The sequence below is a fragment of the Choristoneura fumiferana genome, chromosome 9, assembly GCF_025370935.1.
Source record: "Choristoneura fumiferana chromosome 9, NRCan_CFum_1, whole genome shotgun sequence".
Lineage (NCBI taxonomy): Eukaryota > Metazoa > Arthropoda > Insecta > Lepidoptera > Tortricidae > Choristoneura > Choristoneura fumiferana.
Window position 1 is genome coordinate 4,600,446 of NC_133480.1, and position 21,285 is coordinate 4,621,730.

Here is a 21,285-nt window from a genome sequence, read left to right on the forward strand (position 1 = left end):
ACTAGTGTAAATGTAAATGTTTAGATAGTTTGGGGTAATTTCAATATTTAAGACACCAATTGACGTTGTTTTATTTACATTTAGTTAAACATCTATCCAAACCAAGTATAGATAGAAATTATTCGCTGTGTAAAACACACAATAGAAGATAAGTAGAAAACATAAATATTTAGACAATTTTATAAAAAAATCAGCGGCTTTGCTAGAGTAACTTGAGTCAAGTCGATACCTGACATTTTTTAACATTACATTTTATACATCCTAGCTAATACAAACTAGGAACAAAGATTTTCAAGATATTTTTAAACAAAACAAGGCTTTTTCGTTACATCTTAGAGTAAAATGGCGTAAATGCAGGCACACTGGACATATATTTAGAATTCACTACCGTAATAGATCGATCGTATATTAAGGTTAAATAAGAATAAGTGACCATTTTCTGTACACGTTATGAGCATACCTAGTGATACTCATTAATGTATGTAATACTTGCTTTTCTTGCTAACACGCAAAACTAACAATTTTTCAAGTCTCGTCTAAGTTACTTTACGGCCGATATAACGGTAGTAACATACTAAATCTATGATACTGAATGAAATGAAAACCTTAAACCCAACGCTATAATTGTATTTCAACGCTTGATATAACGCGTTTTAGTGTATTGAAATGTCTGGGCAAACAAATCGGTAATTACTACGTTGGTGTATCCGATTTCGTTTATGATGTTTCTACATATTTTTAGGCAATATCAAATTATCATAACATAAGAATGGCCAGCCATTCAAATAATTTCATGTCGCCCAAACATACCAATACAAAGTTGATTATAACAATGTTAATAAAAGCACATTTTAATATCTAAAACATTTTAATGTCAAGATCAAATAAAACATGAGTTTCGGTGACAAAGGAGTTACCAGGAGAATTCGTTATGTGATGCAAAAATCGACAATTATTTTGTATTTAAATGTAAGAAATAAGTAGATCATTAACGTATAAAAATAGACACAGAACAGAATTGAACATTGTAGAACACAATTTCAACAAAGAAATAGGCGCTTCTGTGTCGCCACAGTACTGATAGAACTGGTGTGCACTGAAGGTCAGACGGATCAAAAGATTGTGAATTGTTGGGGATCATCTGCCATTTTGTCTAAACTCAGAACCAGTGTACACTATGGATATACGTCTAAGCAAGTGTCACTGATATTATGTTTAAAATTCTGACATTACAAATTTGACGTGGGTCTTACAACGCTAGGCTGAACCGCGAGTTAAGCTACTGTTACAACACGGATTTCAAGTTAAATGCAACCTACTTTCAGAGCTTAAGTGATGAAAACGATATTTTGTTTCTCAAAAAATCCTAATTAAAATGGTCCCTGGTAACTCCGATCACCAACAGAAATTACTTATATTGTCGTGGGAGCTGGGAGCGTTAATTGACACAGGAAACTAAGGTTGAACCGTTCCGAGAGCGCGGCGGTTAGGGGTACATTTGAGACGAAGTGGACCGGCCCAGCGTGTTTAGCGGCGGGTGACGGGCTGCCAGTCATCGCCGTCGGGGTCGCGGGCTGGAAATAAACAAGTTGATCAATATTTGGGGAAAGTGGCAGAAATCAGAAGTATTTCTTTGCTATATCTATATACAGTAGAATCCGGTTATAACGACGGCCAAGGGACCGGTGATATTACGTCGTACTAACCGGACGCCGTACTAAACGAACGGATGTACTTTCATGGTGGCTCATATTAAAACCAAACATATGCCTATACTTACGTCGGTAAAAACGGTTGGTTGCTAAATGCGAAGTCGTACTAAACGGGCTACACTGTATATATTCATTGACATAAGGTTGCTTTTAAATTAAGAAAATCTATTACATTAGTCAAATAGCTCAAGTGACTTACGTTTCTCCTCGCGGCGCGGTGGCGGACGTTTGTCGTCGCGTCTCGGGCCGTCACGGTCGCGGTCGTCGCGTCGCGGACCGTCGCGGTCGTCACGACGCGGACCGTCGCGGTCGTCGCGGCGGGGTCCTGATGTGAACAATGAAAATGAAAGTTCATTCAGGTACAAGAAGAAAATACAAAGTGTTTTCAAATTCATTTGGAATATTTTAGCAAGTGATTGGGTCTGTTAAGCGTGTCACACACTACTCAGATGCGATAATATTTTATCTGCGTATAAAAAAACTTAATTATCAGAAAGTATCACACACTATGCAGTTACGATAATATCGACCCCAATACAACAAATTAACACTATCGTACTTAACACAAAGATGATTCTGAAGCAATGGTATTTGACAATCCTGAATTTGCCAGAAATATAGATATACAGACAGTACGAAACGAAAACTAAATCGGTTGAAAATTGAATTATAGTGATTTTTTGAAATCTATATACAGTCTCTTTCTCAAACGCTTTCTCTATCAGCAAGTATTGTGACGTACATGACAGTATGTCTTTCTCTGTCTAATCTTTATAACTTTATTATTTGTAAATTTAGCTTAAAAGTTGTTTATTCGATAACGCATTGTGTTAATTTATCATATCTAGTCAAATACCGTATTGAATGTGATAAGTCGAAATGAGCGATCGATACGAGATGACACATATCTAACAGATATATGTATTGAAATAATCTTACCGTCACGATCGTCACGTCGCGGTCCGTCGCGGTCGTCGCGTCGTGGTCCGTCGCGGTCGTCACGACGCGGGCCGTCCCGATCGTCGCGTCTTGGGCCATCGCGGTCGTCGCGCCGCGGGAAGCGTTCGCGGTCGCGGTAACTGTCGCGGTCGCGGTCACGGTCGCCGCGGGGCGCGTCGCGGTAGCGGTCGTCACGCGGCGCATCCTTGGAACGCCAGGCTGATGATCGCTCCTGGAGATAGAAAAATAAATTATTAAAAAAAGTGTATTTCTAATATAAGCAATCATTTCAAGGCATATAATAAATACAAAATCCATTTTAGCCCTGAAAACCAGAAACAAATAGCGCGAGTATCGTGTGATCCGTTTGTGATTGGTTAAATAAACGAGCCAATAGCAAGCAAGTCCGTAACGTCAGACGTACCTCGCGATACTAACGCCATCTAGCGATATTTCGCCTGTCAACAAATGTGTACTTACAGTGGGCGCGGGCGCCGGGTCCGCGGGGCCGCGCCGCCAGCTGCCGCCGCCGCCGTCCGGCCCGCTGGAGCGTCCGCCGTACCGCGGTCTGCAAACGCGGATAAACCACTGTCATTACGGCTATACGAGTTTACCAAATCAGAGGCAATTTACCTACTTATTTGGAACGTGGGAGTCGTGACTGATGATAGCTGCGATATAGTATTGATAAACAAGGGGTATAAGTGATCAATTACACCCAAGATATTTAGGCGCACGAGCGAGCGAGGGTGCTTATAGCTCGCGGGTGTAATTGATCATTTACACTCGAGTTGAACACTACTTTTCGTCATAAATGCGAGGAAATAAAGAAAAACCGTTATAAATGTATACGCAGTTTGTAACAGAGCGGAAGAAAATGTATTGCGCCAAACCGACTTTTTTTTATGGCCTCGCGCTCTTCGGCTTTGGCACATTCAGCCAGCACTGGCCAGCAGCATTATGCCAGCATGGAGGTTTGGAGGTAAATTCCCACCTCTGGCGCGTGCGTATACCTATAGTAGATGCGGTTTCGAATCTCGAAAATATTTTTCATCTATAGAAATAAAATGAATTGAAGAAATAAATGTTCGCACGTCATTTCAGAACGGCTTCATCTATTTAATTAGTTCTTTGCTTGTCGCGTTTGTAAGTATAAGTCGAAGGTTTGTATAAATGAAAATGTTTGAAAAATTGTATGCAATCAGACACATTAAAATAAAAAATTACATATGACATATTAATTTGTTGTTTTTTCGTTCTTTAATGTATTTTTATTATGTTTTGTGCGAATAGCGAATAAATATTTCTATTTCTATTTCTAAAAATAAACTCCTTGCAAAAATGTGAGCGAATAAGACAGAAGATGATTGCAGGATAGATTTAGTCTCATTTTCATCCCTACTATAAATACCCGTGAAAAGACAGGGCACCCTGTAACTTTTTAATAAAGTCTCTTACCTGTCGTCCCTGGTGTCTTTTGTGTCGCGGGTGTCCCTGGCGTCCCGGTCCCTAGGGTCCCTGGTGTCACGCGCGTCACGCGGCGGATCGCGCGCAGCACGCCAGCCGCCGTCGTCGCGGGGCGGCGGGCCGCGGTCGTCGCGGCGATCGTCGCGCCTGGTACATCAATGGAGTTAATGAGTTATCGCTAGATGGCGTTAGTATTGTGAGGTCCATTTGACGTAAAGGCGCGGCCACATGCACGTCGCTCGACGCTCTTTTTCAGCGGCAAATCTGGTCACGTGGCATATAGCGATAAAGCTGAAAATGTTAAGCCAAATCGCTGAAAACAAAAACCCTTCGATTTCGGCAAAAACACTGTTATTTTTTTTTGCATTCACTCCGATTTCTTTTATTTGTACCACTGCCACGAGTATAGCACTTAAAAGAGATTAAGAAATTAGCTTCCCAGACCAACATCATTCTTGAAAGCAGCCATCTTGACGCTGCTGTTCGACGCGGCGACTTGACGCTGCTTTTTTGAGTCGCGGGTAATTCAAAATAGGGTCACGTGACCAGATTTATCGCTGGAAACGAGCGTCGAGCGACTTGCATGTGGTCGCACCTTTATGTCCTCAGTGCGAACGTATGATAAAACAAGTGTTAACTACCTCTCGTCGCGCAGCGGCGGTCCGCGCTCGCGCTCGTCGCGCGCCATTCGCCGCTCGGGCGAGCGCGGCCGCTCGTCCCTCGGGGGGCCCTCGCGAGCGCGCGCTGCAACCAAACAATGATACTGAACCGATAATGCCATCACATCAGTAAAGGCAAAAGCAGAAAAAAAACATTGTTTCAAACAAAAAATCTAGTTGATTTGTCCCTGGTTTTTCTGTGGCGTACAGAGCACGTCACTTCATTTGTTTTGTGGCGGTGAAAAGGTTAAACATGATTGTGAACAATCCCTAAACAATTACTCAGTGTATAGGATTGGTACTTCTTACGTCCCCCGAATCAAATTATTGTAAAAGTAAAATGTTCTATGGCAAGTGCTCCATTGAGTGAGTGATTCTAAAGTAGAACCGTGAGCGCAGCGAGCTATTAAAAGGTACGCTCGCCGAGTAAAAACGTTTTTACGTAGAGTGATATAGTCTACTCCTTATACCCTCTATAACCTGTCCGACTTCGGCTCTGGTCGCGGATAGCCCGTCAGCCGCTTGGGCCTGTAGCTTTACTAACCTGGCCGCCACGGCTCTGGCTTCTTCTCCGGCTCTTTAGCGTCTCCCTTGCTTCTCCAGGCGCTCTCCTCGCGCTCCGGCTTCTCCCTATCCGCCTTGGGCTCGGGTCGCGGGTCGCCGCGCCGCCAACTGCTCGAGGTCTGAGACTTCTGCTCTTCCAGTTTGCGGTCAAGTTCTGCTTCCTTGGCACGCGCCTTGGCTTCCACTCGGGCCAAGTATTCTTGGTGTTCGCTGTTGGATGAAGATAATTGATTAGAGAGTATTGTAAATGAGAAAATGCTGCTGGCTTAGGTAATCTACTGGAGAAAAATTTCACTAAAAAGGGATTTAACGAAATTTTCAAGTGATAGGGCAATGTTTTTCCTAAGGAATATGGAATTACCTTATGTTTTTGGTCGGGCGAGGGCTAAAGGCTAGATTTTAAGCAGTCATTCATGTGTCGCGTAGTAATAAACATGTCAAAGATTTTGAGAAAGATATTCCGTATGATTTTACACACTTACACCTGTATACCATTGGGGTAAGTAGACAACAGATTCTGCTTCTGCTTCAATTATTATCATTTTAGCCTGTGGCTGATATGGAACATCAAAAGATTAGTACTAGTACTAACCGCTCCTTCTTCTCCTTCAGTTCCCTGGCAAGAGCCTGTTCCTCTTGGAGCTTCCTCTCCCTCTCTTCCCTCTCCCGTCTCTCTTCCTCCTCGCGCAGGCGGCGAGCTTCCTCGGCCGCGCGCTCCTCGGCACGCTGCTTCTCTGCCAGCCACTGGTGATAAATTCAATACATTGGTCAGAATACGACTTTGTAGGCTAGCTTCACTTTTTAAAATATTTAGTTTTAGATTTGGAAAGTGGTTTTTTGTTATTAATTACAGGTCCTATGTACTTCTATATAGAATAAAAAAACCAGATAAATCGCGTCTTAAATCGAGTTTAGCTCGAGATGTTTCGGGCTAATTCGTAGCTCTCGGCGGCGCGGCTGGGGGGTTGTTATTTAAGACGCGAATTAAGCAGCGTTTCCACCAATAATGTGCAAGGAATGTGTTTTTCATTAACCAATAAAAACGCTTCATTTACGCGTCCTCGCGCAGCACATCTCTAGTGGAAACGGCTGGGTAAATGCGAGGTAAATGAAGAGTTCTTATTGCTTAATGAAAAACATATTCCTCGCAACACATCCTCGCACATCTCTAGTGGAAAAGCCGCTTTATCCGGTTTTTTTCGTTATATATGAGTGAGTATCACGGTAGTTTCATGCTCCTGTACTTCCACTAGACAACTGGAAATGGTAGCAGAATTTTCTGCCATTTCTACAAATGTGTAAACGAAAGTGATCCGGAACATAAATACAACTATTCATACTAATATTATAAATGCGAAAGTGTGTACTTGTATGTTTGTCAGTCTTTCACTTCGAAACGGAGCGACGAACCGACGTGGTTTTTGGCAAAGAGATAGTTTATGAGCCAGAGTGACATAGGCTACTTTTTATCCCGAAAAAATGCACAGTTCCCGAGGGAATAGCGCGCGACAACCGAATTCCACGCGGGCGAAGCCGCGGGCAAAACTAGTAATCCATAACCTAGGGTTAATTTCTTAACCATAGACCGTACCAGCCGCGCACTCCACACTGTATAGGACACACCATACACCAACCTCTTGTTTCCTAGTGTCGGCGCGCTGCGCGGCCCGCTCGGCGCGGCGCTTGGCGCGCTCGAGGGCGAGCCGCTCGGCGAACGCTGTGAGTCTCTGCTGATGCGCGGCGCCGCGCTCGGCGCTGAGCCGGGATATGAACTCGTCGCGGTGCGCGTGCATGCGCACTAGACGCGCCGCTGTTGCCACGTCGATGGTGCGCGCCTCTGCAAATGGTTGCGTATTAGTTCATTGCTGCTGATCGACACTAGAGTAGAGATGCAATGGATGGTTGTATGGTCGGATACCGGATATCTTTCTTTTTATGCTGAGCCAGTGTCCGAATTGCAACCGCAATGACACATACTATCCTTTATGTTGTCTATTTGTACTTAATAATACTGTTGTGATTTGTGTTGGTAATAAATGTATTTTCCTCATTTTATTTTTTCAACAAACAGTAAACTAAACGGTTTAATAAAATGCACGATGTAACAGTCGCACACTTTCTGTCTCGTGGTGTGCATATGTGAGAGAGTAAGAAAGCACACTGACCACAAAGATTAAAGCAGTCGTTATCTTAGGAATCCTAAGTTTAATGTTACCACTCAACCCCTGTCTGTTTTCCAAGCCACTGTCGAGCACGCCTTGGAGGCATTACATTTTATCCAACACATGTTGTGCTAATAAAAATTTAAATTACCAATGAGTTGTTCGATGCGTTCCTTCTCCTGCTGCTCCCAGAAGGCCTTGTCTTGCACCTGCTTTTCTTCCAGACTCTTCTGCAGCAGAGGAATCTCCTCCAGGCGTTTGGCGCGCTCGAAATAGTCCACCTGTCATAGTACAGGCACTTTAGTACATGTTGCAACAACTAAAAAAAAACACTTCCACTGCCCTCCAGCCAAGTCTAGTTTTTCTACAGTAATTAATTTTAAAACAACTTTTAGTGTGGCAAAAGGCTACTATAGCGTCCTTAGTCACCCTTTTCGAGTTGATTATAGTACTTAAGACCTAGACGAGTCATAAGGTTTGTCATTTTGGAATTTAGATAGTGTAGTTATTCTTAAAATTGATTTATTCTGTATGAAATACACTAAGGGGCTGTTTCATCATCCATTGATTAGTGTTAACTGGCGGTTAGATGTGATACCGTCTCTATTTGTTTTGTTCAAATAGACGGAGACGGCATCACATTTAACCGTCGGTTAACGCTAATCAATGGATGGTGAAACGGTCCCTAGGACTCACAAGTATAGGGAAGTTTCAGTACGAATTAGGATATTTTCTCAAGATGTTTTCCTTCTGAAAGGCTTGGTAACTTTTTGTAATTTCGCACATAACTAGGGTTCAAATCCACCAGCCTCTATTTGAGAGTACATCAACCGAGCCACTAAGCTAATGTTTTTATATCGATCAACTCGTTTGAGTGAAGTTAACCACAAAAATAATCAAATTATTAATTTCCAGTTTGTTTGTGCTGGCGTAAATTAACACAGAACGCTAAGTGTAAGGCGTCCCGTCGCGTCTAGCCGGCGTATGCTGTGCCTCCGAGGCCTACCATTTGATAACAACAGATACATTACAAATGGGATTTATTTCGGAGGCAAATTTAAATTAGAAGTAGTAAGAGGAATAGAAATCCCACTACTATACTTGAGTTCAGAATTAGGCGAAACAAATTGACAGTTAATTACAAACAAATGTTGCGACAGTTACACCAGTCCTGTAATATCAATATTAGAAAAAAAAAAACTGGATACAAAATAATAATAAAAGAAATCTTTTATTTGAAAGATTTGGAAAAAAAATGTTGAACGCCATTTCGTTTTATTGTCATTTGATATATGTCATTCGACTTTGCTATCAGATTGCTCGGATTTATTTCCGTTATTGTGAAATTTTCGCTTTAATTTTATTGTTATCATTGTTGTGTTTCGGCGTGGAGAGTAAGAAAGTCCAAAAGTGACGTGAGGTTTTCATTCCGCGTCTACACAAAGTTATATCGACATTTTCATATGCCTATTAGTTTTTTGCCATGTCTGGTAACATTTTCATGTGTCAATCTAGTTCGCCTAATTCTGGACCCGAGTATAGTTATACATGCGAAAGTTCGTAAGTCTGTTTGTTTGTTACCTCATCACGTCTAAAACTGCTGAACCGATTTATACGAATTTATGAATGCAACTGTACCTTCTTCTCCTGAGATTTAAGGCGGGCTTGCAGTTCGCGGCGCTCCTTCATCAGTTCCTCAGCCTCGCGCTGTGCGATCGCTTCCGCGTCCATCTTTTTCAACACCTGGAGGTAAACGAGAAAAAGTCAAAGTGATTTATTTGTAAACGTATGTATAACTGATTAATTACAGTGGTGGAAAAGTTTGGCATACAACACTATGTTTAATGTACTTGGCACTATGTTTAAAACGGCTAGGCGGATTTGGATGAAATTCGGTACAAAGACATTCTGTAACATTTAACTAAGATGAATTTAACAGTTTTGTCGAACTGTAGCTCTTGGTAACTATTGTGGTACAGGGGAATGGAATTCTGGAATAACACGAGTGCTACTTTTTATTCCGATATTCCCACGGAATAGGGATCAAATCTCAAAATCACAACCATATGGATTGGAGTCACAAAATTTACTGTGCAAAAATAGAGAAAAACAATTTACAAAAGTTTAGATATGTATACCATGGCGAATTTATCCCTTTAACCCTTATTAAGGTAGAGGCGATTTAGCGACCACTAGCATTGAGCTGGAAACTGAACCTTATTTATTTCATATTACGACACAATTTCTATTGTAATTATTGAAAATAAGACTAGTTTTAAAAATATTTTTTGCCAAGTATGTATCCAACAGCTGCTTTTGATTCTGTGGTAGTATGCTCCAATATATGGGGCCTTATTAAGGGTTAAGGGATCTCTACCAGTCAACTTTTGAGGGGATGATAGGAGCATTAAGTTAGGTTTACAAAAGATGCTACACGCGCAAAGCCGCGGGCAAACACCAGTGTTTTACAATAGCCAGTTGCATACCTCTTCGTCGAGCTTGGACAGCACGCGTTTCCCGACGTCGCTCTGCGAGATGTGCGCGATCCTCTCGCGCAGGTGTCTCTCTCGCACGGCGGCCATCTCGGAGGCGTGGCGGCGCTTCTCTCGCTCCTCGCGCTCGGCCTCCTGCCGGCGGGCCTCGGCCGCCGCCGCGATGCGGAGCTGCTCTTCTTGACGCCTGAAAGATCATTTGGACTTGCATAACTATGTTCATGACTAAGGGCCCTCCATAAAGTACGTCAAAATTCAACCCCCCCTTTTAGCGATAATGATTGTTTTTTTTGGCGTCTTTTCGTATTTTTTATTTCAACTCCAAATTTGTTACTTTTACGGTCATTCCGTGAACACCGTATCGAAAATACAAACTGAGCCATGGATGCACAGAAAAACCAGAAAAAGAGACCAGCGCTGGGAATCGAACCCAGGTCCTCAGCATTCCGTGCTGCGTGCTACAACCCCTACACCACCGCTGGACAGGAGTCTAGACACAAAATTCACCTATGCACACATATCTCAGGTTGCTGTTTTTTAAAGTAGCGTAGTAGGATAGGAATTCCCAGAGGTGGTCCCTTTTTCTGGTTTTTCTCACGTCTCAGTTTGTATTTTCGATATGGCATTTAGCGATATTTCGCCTGTCAAGTAGCCCTCATCAGATAAATAAATATCCACGTCCCTCTCCCGTCCCTATCCCTTTGTCCGTACCTGAGCTCCTCCTCCTCCCTGACCGTATTCAGCCTCTCAATATACTCCTTCCGCTCCTCAATGATCTTGTGTCGCTGCAGCACGCGCTGATGGTCCGCGTGTTTGTGTTCGTGGTAGTGAGCGACCATGTGGGCGCGCGCGCGCTCGCGCTCGGCGCGCCGCCGCGTCGGGAACAGCGTGGACACGGCGCGGGACAGGACTTCCGCCGCGCGGACCAGCTGCTCGCGGACCTATGGACAACGATACATCATGTGTTTGGTTTTAAATGGGTCCCACTGAAAAACAGGTTTGCAGCTTTTTTTTTTATTCGACTGTTTGGAAAACGAGCAACTGGGTCTCCTGATGGTAAGAGATCACCACCGCCCATAGACACCTGCAACAACAGGGGATTGCAGATGCGTTGCCAACCTAGAGGCCTAAGATGGGATACCTCAAGTGCCAGTAATTTCACCGGCTGTCTTGCTCTCCACGCCGAAACACAACAGTGCAAGCACTGCTGCTTCACGGCAGGATTAGCGAGCAAGATGGTGGTGGTAGCAATCCGGGCGAATCCTACCACCTGCAAACCTGCTGTTGCTTGCCGCAACATTATGCTAAGTTGCCCCCCCCTCTCTCTCTCTTTCTCTCTCTCTCTCTCTCTCTCTCTCTCTTCTTCTCAACCGCCACACATGCTCACATTTTTTTTACGAATTGGTTGTAGATTTCGGTGTCGTTTTCGATTATTTGTTAGAGTTTCTTCCGCCAAATAACTAACAAACTGTAACAGAATATTCGGCCATTTTTACAGAAAAGTGTCCAGAAAAATGAGACGGTTTCAAATTATGTGTTTATAGACTACAACAGTATTTTATTTGGTTTCTACACTACAAATGTCATACAACATACATACATAATATGACAGAGAAACAGAAAGCAAAATGATAACACGTATTGTCTAGCAAATGTCCTTGAAACACAAAGTCTAATTCTCGATTAAAATTTTACAGTGTTGTTTTTAGTTATCCAAACTAGTTACCTGTTCAGCAGGCGTGGCCTGCAGTATGGCGCCGCCGCAAGCCTCGTCGGCGGCGGAGCACCACTCGCCGCCGCCCGCCTCCACGCCGAAGTGCACGCATCTGAACAAAAAAGCATTCATCTCATGTCTATATCCTTTACCGCCAGCGCTTTATGACGACGGCAATGATTCCTTTACTTCTGAATCTTAGATCCCATGCAATTTTTCGGGATACAAACGATCCCATGTCCTTTCTCGGGATTCAAACTATATGTATACCGAATTTCATCTCAATCGGTTCAGTGGTTTAGACGTGATGAGCATACCCCGGGGTTTTCGGGGCACGAACGATTTGCTAAAGAGTAGACATTAATAGATAGGTTATTCTGACGAAACATCATATTATGCCTAATTAATAATTACCTCACTGCGAATTGTAAACTATACTAGAACTTTAGGTTTAGTACCAAGGCTTATGTTATGAGATAATTATAAAAAAACGTTAATTAATTACCTGCAGTGAATTTCGTAGTTGATATGATTTTCGAAATAAATTGTTAATATCTTTTCTAAATTTGGAACAGTTAAGCAGCGGTGTCTTGCTGTAACTATCCATTTTAACCCACTGAATGATCATTCTACGTCGGCAGTTGTAATAGGTGCATATTTAAATTTCTTGAAGAAATCAATTGTGGCGCGATGTGTTTGCGATCGCAGTTCTACTGCATTGCCTTGTAACAATTCGTTCGTGATGTTTAGTGTACTATAGCCGAAATTCTTATTTAAAACCAACTTCAATTTATTAAAAATCTTTTCAAACTGAATTTGAAACGATTTCATCCTACGAAAATTTAATATTTTTTGTGTTTTAAATATCATGTTTTTTTTCTAAATGACTAATTATTCATTAAGTAGAAACCAGATAGAGTGCACTCTGTTTTTTAACTCGATACCTACTCTTTGGCTAATGTCAATCATCCGTGCCCCGAAAATCCCGGGGTATGGTGATGAGGTAACAAACAGACTAACAAACTTTCACATTCATAATATTAGTGGGACTCCTCAGGACCTAATTAGCTTTGCTCTAGTCTAAATTACGTGTTTTCACATGCTTTGGCACTGAACAGTGTAAAATTTAAGGCTACCTTTTTCTACTTTTATCTCAATCCACGTTATATATGTATATTATTTGAGACTAATGAGGCTGGGCATTGTTTTTATGTTCCGCATTCGAAATACTGACTTGTTAGCGTGATCGACGCGTATCTGCATGTCGTTGTGCCTGACGCAGTCGACCAGCAGCCGCTCCAAGTGGAACAGGTCCTCGGTGGCAGCCAGCTCCAGGAGCCGGGAGAACTGCATGCACGCGTAGCACTGAGCCACTTGCCGGACCAGCCGGACCAGGGCTACGTCGTTGAGGGCGCTCGTGTATTGGACCAGCGGGGAGTCTGCGGATACAGATTTGATCAGTGATTACCATAGGGACGAATACATCATTACCATAGGGATGAGGACAGCACTAATAAACCGGCGTACAAATATAGTAATAAGCTCAACCAAATTTTTAGTGTACAGCCGAGGAAACTGAATCATGTGATTCATCAGGGTGGAACCATTTTATAATCAATTTCACTACAATATCTTTGGACTTCAGTAACAGACCTTCACTCTAGCCTTAAGAGCCCTAAGTTGTATTTATCCGGAAATACAGACGATTGACACTTCGAATGCCGTCGTACTCTGATTGAGATCCGACTTTCCCCGACGGAAAACCATATACACTATAATATACAGGGTGTCCCAGACATCAACGGTATACCGTCGACAACTGATAGGGCAGCTAAATACCTCGTTTTTGAGATATCGTCATTGTTTTAAAAATCGAATAATAAATCTCCCTCAGCTCCATTTTTTTAGTGCCACAGCTATAAATGTGAGAATAAATGAAATCTAACAACTGCTAAATATTTCTAAAAAGTAAGGCTTTTACAGCGTACAATTATTTCCTTTATGCTTAATCCAGTTTAACTGAAAAAGGACTTAAACGCTAATTGCTAAATATGACGGTATATCGTCCATGTATGGGACACCGTGTGTATATTTGTAACTCCTACACGATGTAATGACTTACTGGGCTCTTCCTGCAGAGCCTTGATGACTCCCTTGACGTTATGGCAGATGGTGAGCGGGTCGAACTCGACCTCGAGCCACGCGTACAGCTGCTGCAGCTGGGGCGATGCCAAACCCACCACGTTCAGGCGGACCACGTCTGAAATATATACAGATCGTTAGAAAATGGGGAATATTCGTACTAGTAATATACTAGTAAGTTAGAAATTGATATTCACAGTCCAAACCGTTCATAGCGATATCAGTTACAGGTTTACCGTGTTTAACGATTAAATATTGTTGTCCACTCGATGTTGCGATTGGCTAAGGAGACTGAATGTTTAAATTGCATTAAACTAATTTGTATACTAATTTGAATTTGTCCACCAATGGAACCCACGCTTATTTATTGGTCTGTGCTGGCGTAAATTAACACAGAACGCTAAGTGTAAGGCGTCCCGTCGCGTCTAGCCGGCGTATGCTGTGCCTCCGAGGCCTACCATTTGATAACAACTGATACATTACAAATGGGATTTATTTCGGAGGCAAATTTCATTACAATATCTAACTTGTCGTCGATGCACTTATGTTTTTGGGGAGTGGCGTTTGTTATGATTGTTGTTGAGTGAAACTCTTCGATTACGTACTAATTCACTTCGATATCGAAACTTCACTTTAGTAGTTACTTGTAGATAGGTAAAAATGTAAATGTTATTTATGAATGCACCCGGTCGCTATGTTGATTCTCGAAGGATGGGCGTTTTAAAAAAAGCGTACCTTTCTTTCAAAATGTATTTAATTTGTTCATACATTAAGTCAGTTTTGTAACGCCCATACAGAGTATAAAATAAACCTTCACAAAACTTACGACTTTGTTTGGGCCATTTTTTATAACTATCGGAATCGATTGTGCTCTTGATTCCGAGTAGGAAAAACCATATTTTTTCTAAAATTTTAAAAAAGGTACGCTTTTTTGTGAAAATGCCCGGATAACATTTCTACATCTCACACAAGTAGTACCTTTGAGCAAGCTGGTCCTGGTGGGGGGCTGCGCGAGACCTAGCAGCACTGCGAGGCGCTGGGCCTTCTCCACGGGACTCTTGTCGGTCTCCACGAACCGGTCGAACTCCGGGTGCAGCGACGGCAGCGGCACGGATAGCACGGCGACGAGCACGCGGCACGCCATCCTGAGAGCGTTAGAAAGGCTTGAGTCTAGGCTTTACTTTTTGGTTTTTGATGGTAGAAGCATTCTACATTTACAATGAAGTAGAATGAAGTAATATAATTGGTTAGTAGTAGAATGAATGGAGTAGTAGTAAAATGTTTAGTTTTAGTTTATGATGTACCAAATTTGAACTTAATTGGTGCAACCCTACAAACAGAACGACGGAAACGGCACGTAAAGAATAACAATCTACATTCTATGAGTATCTTAAGATGCCAACTACACCTAATATATCGTGTACTGCTGTTTCGCACAATTGTTTTTTCCCAAATGTTTTATTTTCCAATTATCAAATTTCTCCGAAACCAAAAAGTTTTCTCAGAATATTTTCTTATGGTTTTATAGAGCACAATAGGTAGGTTAGGTTTGTTTAATAAAAGTTCCGAAAATAATATGTTTTCAGAGAAATTTGATACTTGGAAAATAAAACATTTGCGAAAAATATTATGCCCAATCGGCAGAGAATGCTAATATCGTATTATTTTGTATTTTCTTTTGTTTAATACACGTTATTATTTTCATGTTTTTAAATTTACAGGACATTGGTGTTAACCAATGCATGCATGCATTGTTATGCTGTAAATTTTCATTGGTTTATAAGTAAATAATAAATAACACACCCTATTCCTTGCCTTACTACGAGTTAAGGAGATTTTTTGAGACCCTCTGCCTGTTTCAAACGCCTGCTAAGTATGAACTTAGAACTTACTTCTGCAACTCCTCCTGAGTGATATTCTTCTTCATTTCCCTGGACAGCTGGAACAGCTTCAACAGGGCAGCGGCATGGAACAGACAGTGGCCAGCCTTCCAGAACACCAGGGCTAGCTTCCCATAGTAGTTGGCCATGGTTTTGGCTACAGGGGTCTTCTTGGACATGTTCATTAGGCTGTGGATGTCTTCGATGGCTTTGTAGGCTTCCTGTTGTGGAAGAAGAGGTATTCAGTTACAATTCACTAGTTGACATACTTATATAACTAATAATTTTAAGGTCCAACTCTATATAAAAGATTTTCAATAGGGAATATTACGCAAGGGGCGACACGAGCACAAACCGTAAAATTACCGCCATGACAACGACAGTTCTCTTTATAATTTGTCACCATGAGTAACAAAATAACATAACTATAGAGTTACATCGATAGTAATGATGGATAGAGCTATATTTCCAAAAAAATATTGAAATATGTAATATTATGGCATCCTACGGACATAAGACATTTAAGACATTCAAAAAACAGTTCACGGTTTGTGCTAGTGCTGCATTCTGACGGCAGAGCATTTTCCTTTTTAACTGCATAATAAGATTTCCTCCCGCCCTTGTAACGCATCGTAACGTTTTACCAGACCGACCTTCACCCAAATTGCGTTACGTAATACTTGAACGCTCTCCAGCCTAAAGCGCAAAGTGTTGTCTACTCAATGCACGCCACAGGGCATCAGTAGTCTTTGAACGCACTTTTTGACTCGCAAATGAGTCTGTTTGTCTTGTTTGCATTAAGTGATTCTTTTTTAAAGTGGATACAAAATTAATGATGGATAGGAAATCAATAAAACATTGGATGATTGAGCAAACCTTACTTCAATGAACTCAGCACAAATGTGTTGATTACCTGTGTCGTTGAAATATTACCTGCCACAGTTCCATTTGAATAGCGCTGTCAAGTTGGAACAGTCTCGTCTCCAGGTTTAGCTGCTGAGTCTCTGGCTTGGAGATGCTCACATTGCCAGTTTGCACCTAAAACAATAATTTTGTTATGTTAAATTTTAGTTTTTTTTTTTTTATAAGTATCTTTTGTTGACTAGAGACATGTGCTGGCGTAAATTAACACAGAATGCCGAGTTTAAGGCGTCCCGTCGTGTCTAGCCGGCGTATGCTATGCCTCTGAGGCCTACCATTTGATAACAATGGATAAATTACAAATGGGATTTATTTCAGAGGCAATTTTTATACACAAGTGATTTTAAATTAAAAGAAGTATCTTTAAGTGTGATTTGATTGTTGACCAAATCATCAATACATGATTGAAATGTGGCTATGAAGTTTATCACTTAGTTAGGTAATATCTGTTGAAGATAATTGCATTTGCCACATAAGACGTTCATATACTTCTGCGGAATTAACTACAATATCTTTATTATCAATCAATTAATTCTGTGCAACTACTTAATTTTTTAAAGTAAACCATTTATTTTATTACTATTTTATTTCTTATTAGTTTTTGTTATGTAGTTAATGTGTATTTCGAAATTCATTTGCCAAAATTGCATTTAAAATTTTACTTAGTGATAATAAATGGTAACGGTGAAGGAAGACATTGTGCGGAAACCTGTACAAACCTACAAAACAATTCAATAGCGTGTGTGAAGTTCCCAATTCGTGCTGAGCTTGTGTGGGAACTACGGTCCAAGCGCTCATTTTGAGAGAAGTCCCGTGCCCAGCAGGACGTATAAAGGCTGTGATGATGATTGATGATGTCCTTACCGTAGGCTTGCAAATATCCTCCAAATGCTTCCGCAGCTTGTCGCAGAGCTTCCTGAACTCGGTCTTGCGAGAGTACTTGAGGCAGAACTGGAACGCCATGCGCGCGATGTCGTGGTACAGGGTCTCTACGTGCGCGTTGGTACGGAGAAGCTCCAAGCATTGGCAGTATGATTCCCAGAGGAATTTCACCTGTACAAAGATAGGGAATAAAGGTGTTAATGATGGTAGGTAGGAATTTAACTGAAGTTGTCAAACATGCCGCATAAGAATAAATAATAAGTCAGGAATTGTAACTGCGTTAGAAAAATAGCCATGCGTGTCCTAGTAGGCGGGGCTTAAAAACCGTGTTCTGCGCGTTTGTCGTGCATTTGACATTGCATAACGCGCGCAAACCAATTCCTGCTTTGTTTCTGAATTTTAACCAATCAACAAGCACATCTATTTGTAACCTCGAAAATGATTCGTATTTGAATCATAAGTTGTTTTGGTTTAAAATTTAAACTTTAAATGATAGCCACATTTTGTGTAGAACTTTGGGCTGAGTAAGACCGCTTCTAGATGTCCGTTGTTTCCACCGGACAACGGACCGTTTTTTACAGTGTTGTGTTTGCTTCGTCGCTGGACGAGTGTCCTTTGCATGTACACATATTCATTGTAAGCCATATATAAAAAAAAGGTCCGTTGTCCTGCCTAAAGCCGCTTTCTGGCTTATTATTTATTCATAGCATGCCGCTGACATGATTGACAGCTTATGTTGCTTGAAGTTGATCTACATATGAAAGCTGCTGGCTATATCGGCGGCTTAATAAGAGCCTTCAAAACTGCATTTATCTCTTTTTGTCTTTTGATCTAGCTTCTTAAAGCCATAAAATAAATTCAAATAAAACACAATCTGGTTGAATTTTAAAATGAGAAAATATCTAATTATTTCAGTTTAATTTTAAAGGTGCGCTTTTTCTTGTATTTTAGTCCCAGTAAAGTTTGTTCACCCAGGTAATTATTTATTTAATACAAAGATATATGTTTTTATCACATTAACATACTTTTTTTATCTTATACACTAAATGTGACTATGTCAGCCTCTAACTTTCATCGTATTATTTATACTTTTAGCAATAAATTAACAGTACAATAGTGACAGGTTGCTAGTCTGTCGCCTACGGTATACCTTAACCTATATCCTCAGTCGCCTCTTACGTCATCCACGGAAGAAATGGAGAGGTGTAATTCTAACCCGACACCACACGGGCCTCATGATATAACATAATTTTAAAAGCTAATAAAAGTATGTACAATAAATAGTACAGTCACCAGCACCAATATCTGACACAATAAGCGTGCATCTCTCTCTCATCTCTATTTCTAGGGCCGAAAGGATGTGTCAGATATTTTTGCGCGCTGCGCTGTGGCAGATCAGATATGAATGCTGGTGACTGTATATCAATATCTCCTTTATTATTTTTGTACAGGCATATATTAACACAAAGCGCTAACTGTTGAGCGCCCTGTCGCATCCAGCCAGCATTATGCTGTGCCTCCAAGGCCTACCATTTGGTAACAACTGATACATTACAAATGGGATTTATTTCAGAGGCAAATATTATTACAATATTGTCAATTCTAAATTAAAATTGTATATGAATTCCTAAGATTTGATAAATGATTTGATACAGTTAAGCTTAGTTACCTACAGATAACAAATACTTATCACAATGTAATAAAATTCTAAGGCTAGATTTTTTTTTATGCCTGACTTACCATCTGAAATAAATAAAAGAGATTTATATAATAGATGGGGGAGGCCTATGTCCAAAGCACTGGACATCTTGGTTGAGATAATGATGATGATTCAATAGTTCCTTTGTTTGTGTAAACTTACACAATGACCAATGATTTGAATTCCACCTGAATGAGATCTGAATTAGCATATTTATTTATTTATACATGGTGATTTTTAATCAGTGATCAGGAATAACAAAAAGCGATAAGGACAGTCATACTGAACAACTTTCCCCATGGGACCAATACGAAAATCGGGGTAAAAAAATCAGCTATTTCATAGAAAACCTCAGCACCTCACCAGCTTTAATGAATGAAACCAGGGATTTTTGTTCCCGATTTTCGTATTGGTCCCATGGGAAGTTATTCAGTATGGCTGTCTTTATCGCTTTTTGTTATTCCTGATCACCGATTAAAAATCACCATATATGTTTTCTAGAGATGTGCCGACTAGTCGGCAAAGCCTCCTTTACCACAAAAGTTGGAAGTGCTACAATTAGACAAAATTGTAACATTTTACTAAGAGAAACTTAACAATTTTGTTGAATTGTAGCACTTGTAATTTTTATGACATGGGCCTGGTATGCTTAGGATGCAGATCTGTGCTATAAAATTTAAGGCAATGTTTGGTTTTTTATTTAAATCAGCAGAAGTAGTGCTTACATATGAGACTTGAATGATGTATTTTTTTAGTTTCCACATACGAGGGGTTGTTTTCTATTGAGATATTATCAAAGTTCACTAACCCATGGAGTGAGTATGGTACGATCAGAGCGATCCTGTGCATCCTCTCCAGACACAGCACTGAGCAGGATGCTCTCAGGAGTAGCGAGGTTGTCCAAGTCGTCAGTGTCAATGACTGCCTGAGTTGACTGAGCCCGGGCAGCCTCCGTTCTTTCTTCTGCCATTCGTAAATAGCCCCTAGTGGATAATAAAATAAAAAAAATTGTATTACACAGAAAAGGGCTTATTAGAATATTAAAAAGGCTAATTTTAACATTTTTTCTTTTTCAAAATGATAATCAATTATTTATTTTCAGGTATTTGCTTATTTGTTATTATTTACATGTTTTTACATTGACAACATGTTTGTTTAGTCAAACAATTTATTGTAGGTATTTGGAAAGTTGTTTGAATAAATGTAAATAAAAGCTTGTAATGAAATAGAGGTAAGTCAATTTTGTAAATCAGACAGACAGCTGCTTAGTATACACTATTGAGCAGTTGCTAAACAATATTTGTTTTTATACTGAAGGTATTTTCTCACATATTTAAAATTCATACCTTATGACCTGCTCTAAAGAGCCGACATTCACGGACTGAAACATATTCCTGTACTGAAATAAGCCTTCCTTCGCGATATGGGACTTGCGGAGGTCTACACAGAGCTCCAGGTATTTGAACATGATGGGTTCCAGCACAGACTCCGACCAGTTGTAAGCCCATTTCTTGTTCCGAAACACCTCTTGCAAGGTGTCCAGCGCCCGAGCGGGCTTGTTCAAGTCCATAAACTCTGTAAGATAATATGCCGACAGGGGCCATTTTAGATTTGGTTATGTTACAAAAAATACTTTTTAGGAGCGTCATCTGAGGAAATAAATCACTAAAATGTATAGTCTTGCTTTTGTCAAATTGGCAACATATGGGATTTATTAGGAGGGTGGGCCTGTTACGAAATAAAGGTCAAAGATATAACGTGCAACGTGGTACGATAGCATAAAATTAAATCTCACCATTGGCCCGTTTGAGGGCATTTTCCGGTCGCTGACCGTATCGCGCCATGATTTAAACTGCACTTTTCACTTCATTAACACAAATTTAGGACGTTTAGTCAGAACGAAAAGGAATAATTCGAAAATTACTCCTTTCCAAGTCAAGTCACCGGCCTGACAGGCTACAGGACAGAACAAAATGGCCGACTTATGATGTCAGCTCCTCCGTTTTCAATTGATGTGTCAACTAGTGTCAAGTCTTGTCGTTCATTGGTGAA

At 40.8% G+C, this 21,285-nt stretch overlaps 1 protein-coding gene across 2 annotated transcripts; it reads right to left on the minus strand.

The window, feature by feature from the left end:
- Positions 1-1,441: 1,441 nt before the first annotated feature.
- On the minus strand, positions 1,442-21,221 carry eIF3a (eukaryotic translation initiation factor 3 subunit a). 2 transcript variants are annotated; one of them, XM_074091985.1, is made up of 24 exons: positions 21,029-21,221; positions 20,580-20,808; positions 20,042-20,216; positions 17,517-17,705; positions 16,665-16,769; positions 15,744-15,952; positions 14,830-14,996; positions 13,832-13,969; positions 12,944-13,148; positions 11,722-11,821; positions 10,707-10,936; positions 9,990-10,182; positions 9,142-9,246; positions 7,655-7,784; positions 6,976-7,178; positions 5,934-6,085; positions 5,322-5,551; positions 4,760-4,862; positions 4,110-4,265; positions 3,132-3,219; positions 2,652-2,883; positions 1,985-2,037; positions 1,912-1,954; positions 1,442-1,574 (listed from the first exon to the last, which is right to left on the minus strand). In XM_074091985.1, exons 1-24 carry the CDS (start codon positions 21,075-21,077, stop codon positions 1,528-1,530), a joined length of 3,531 nt encoding a protein of 1,176 aa, XP_073948086.1. In that variant the 5' UTR covers positions 21,078-21,221; the 3' UTR covers positions 1,442-1,527. The 2 variants fall into 2 exon arrangements, with proteins under 2 accessions (XP_073948086.1, XP_073948085.1); XM_074091984.1 differs by having other exon boundaries at positions 1,912-2,037.
- Between the last annotated feature and the right edge of the window lie 64 nt (positions 21,222-21,285).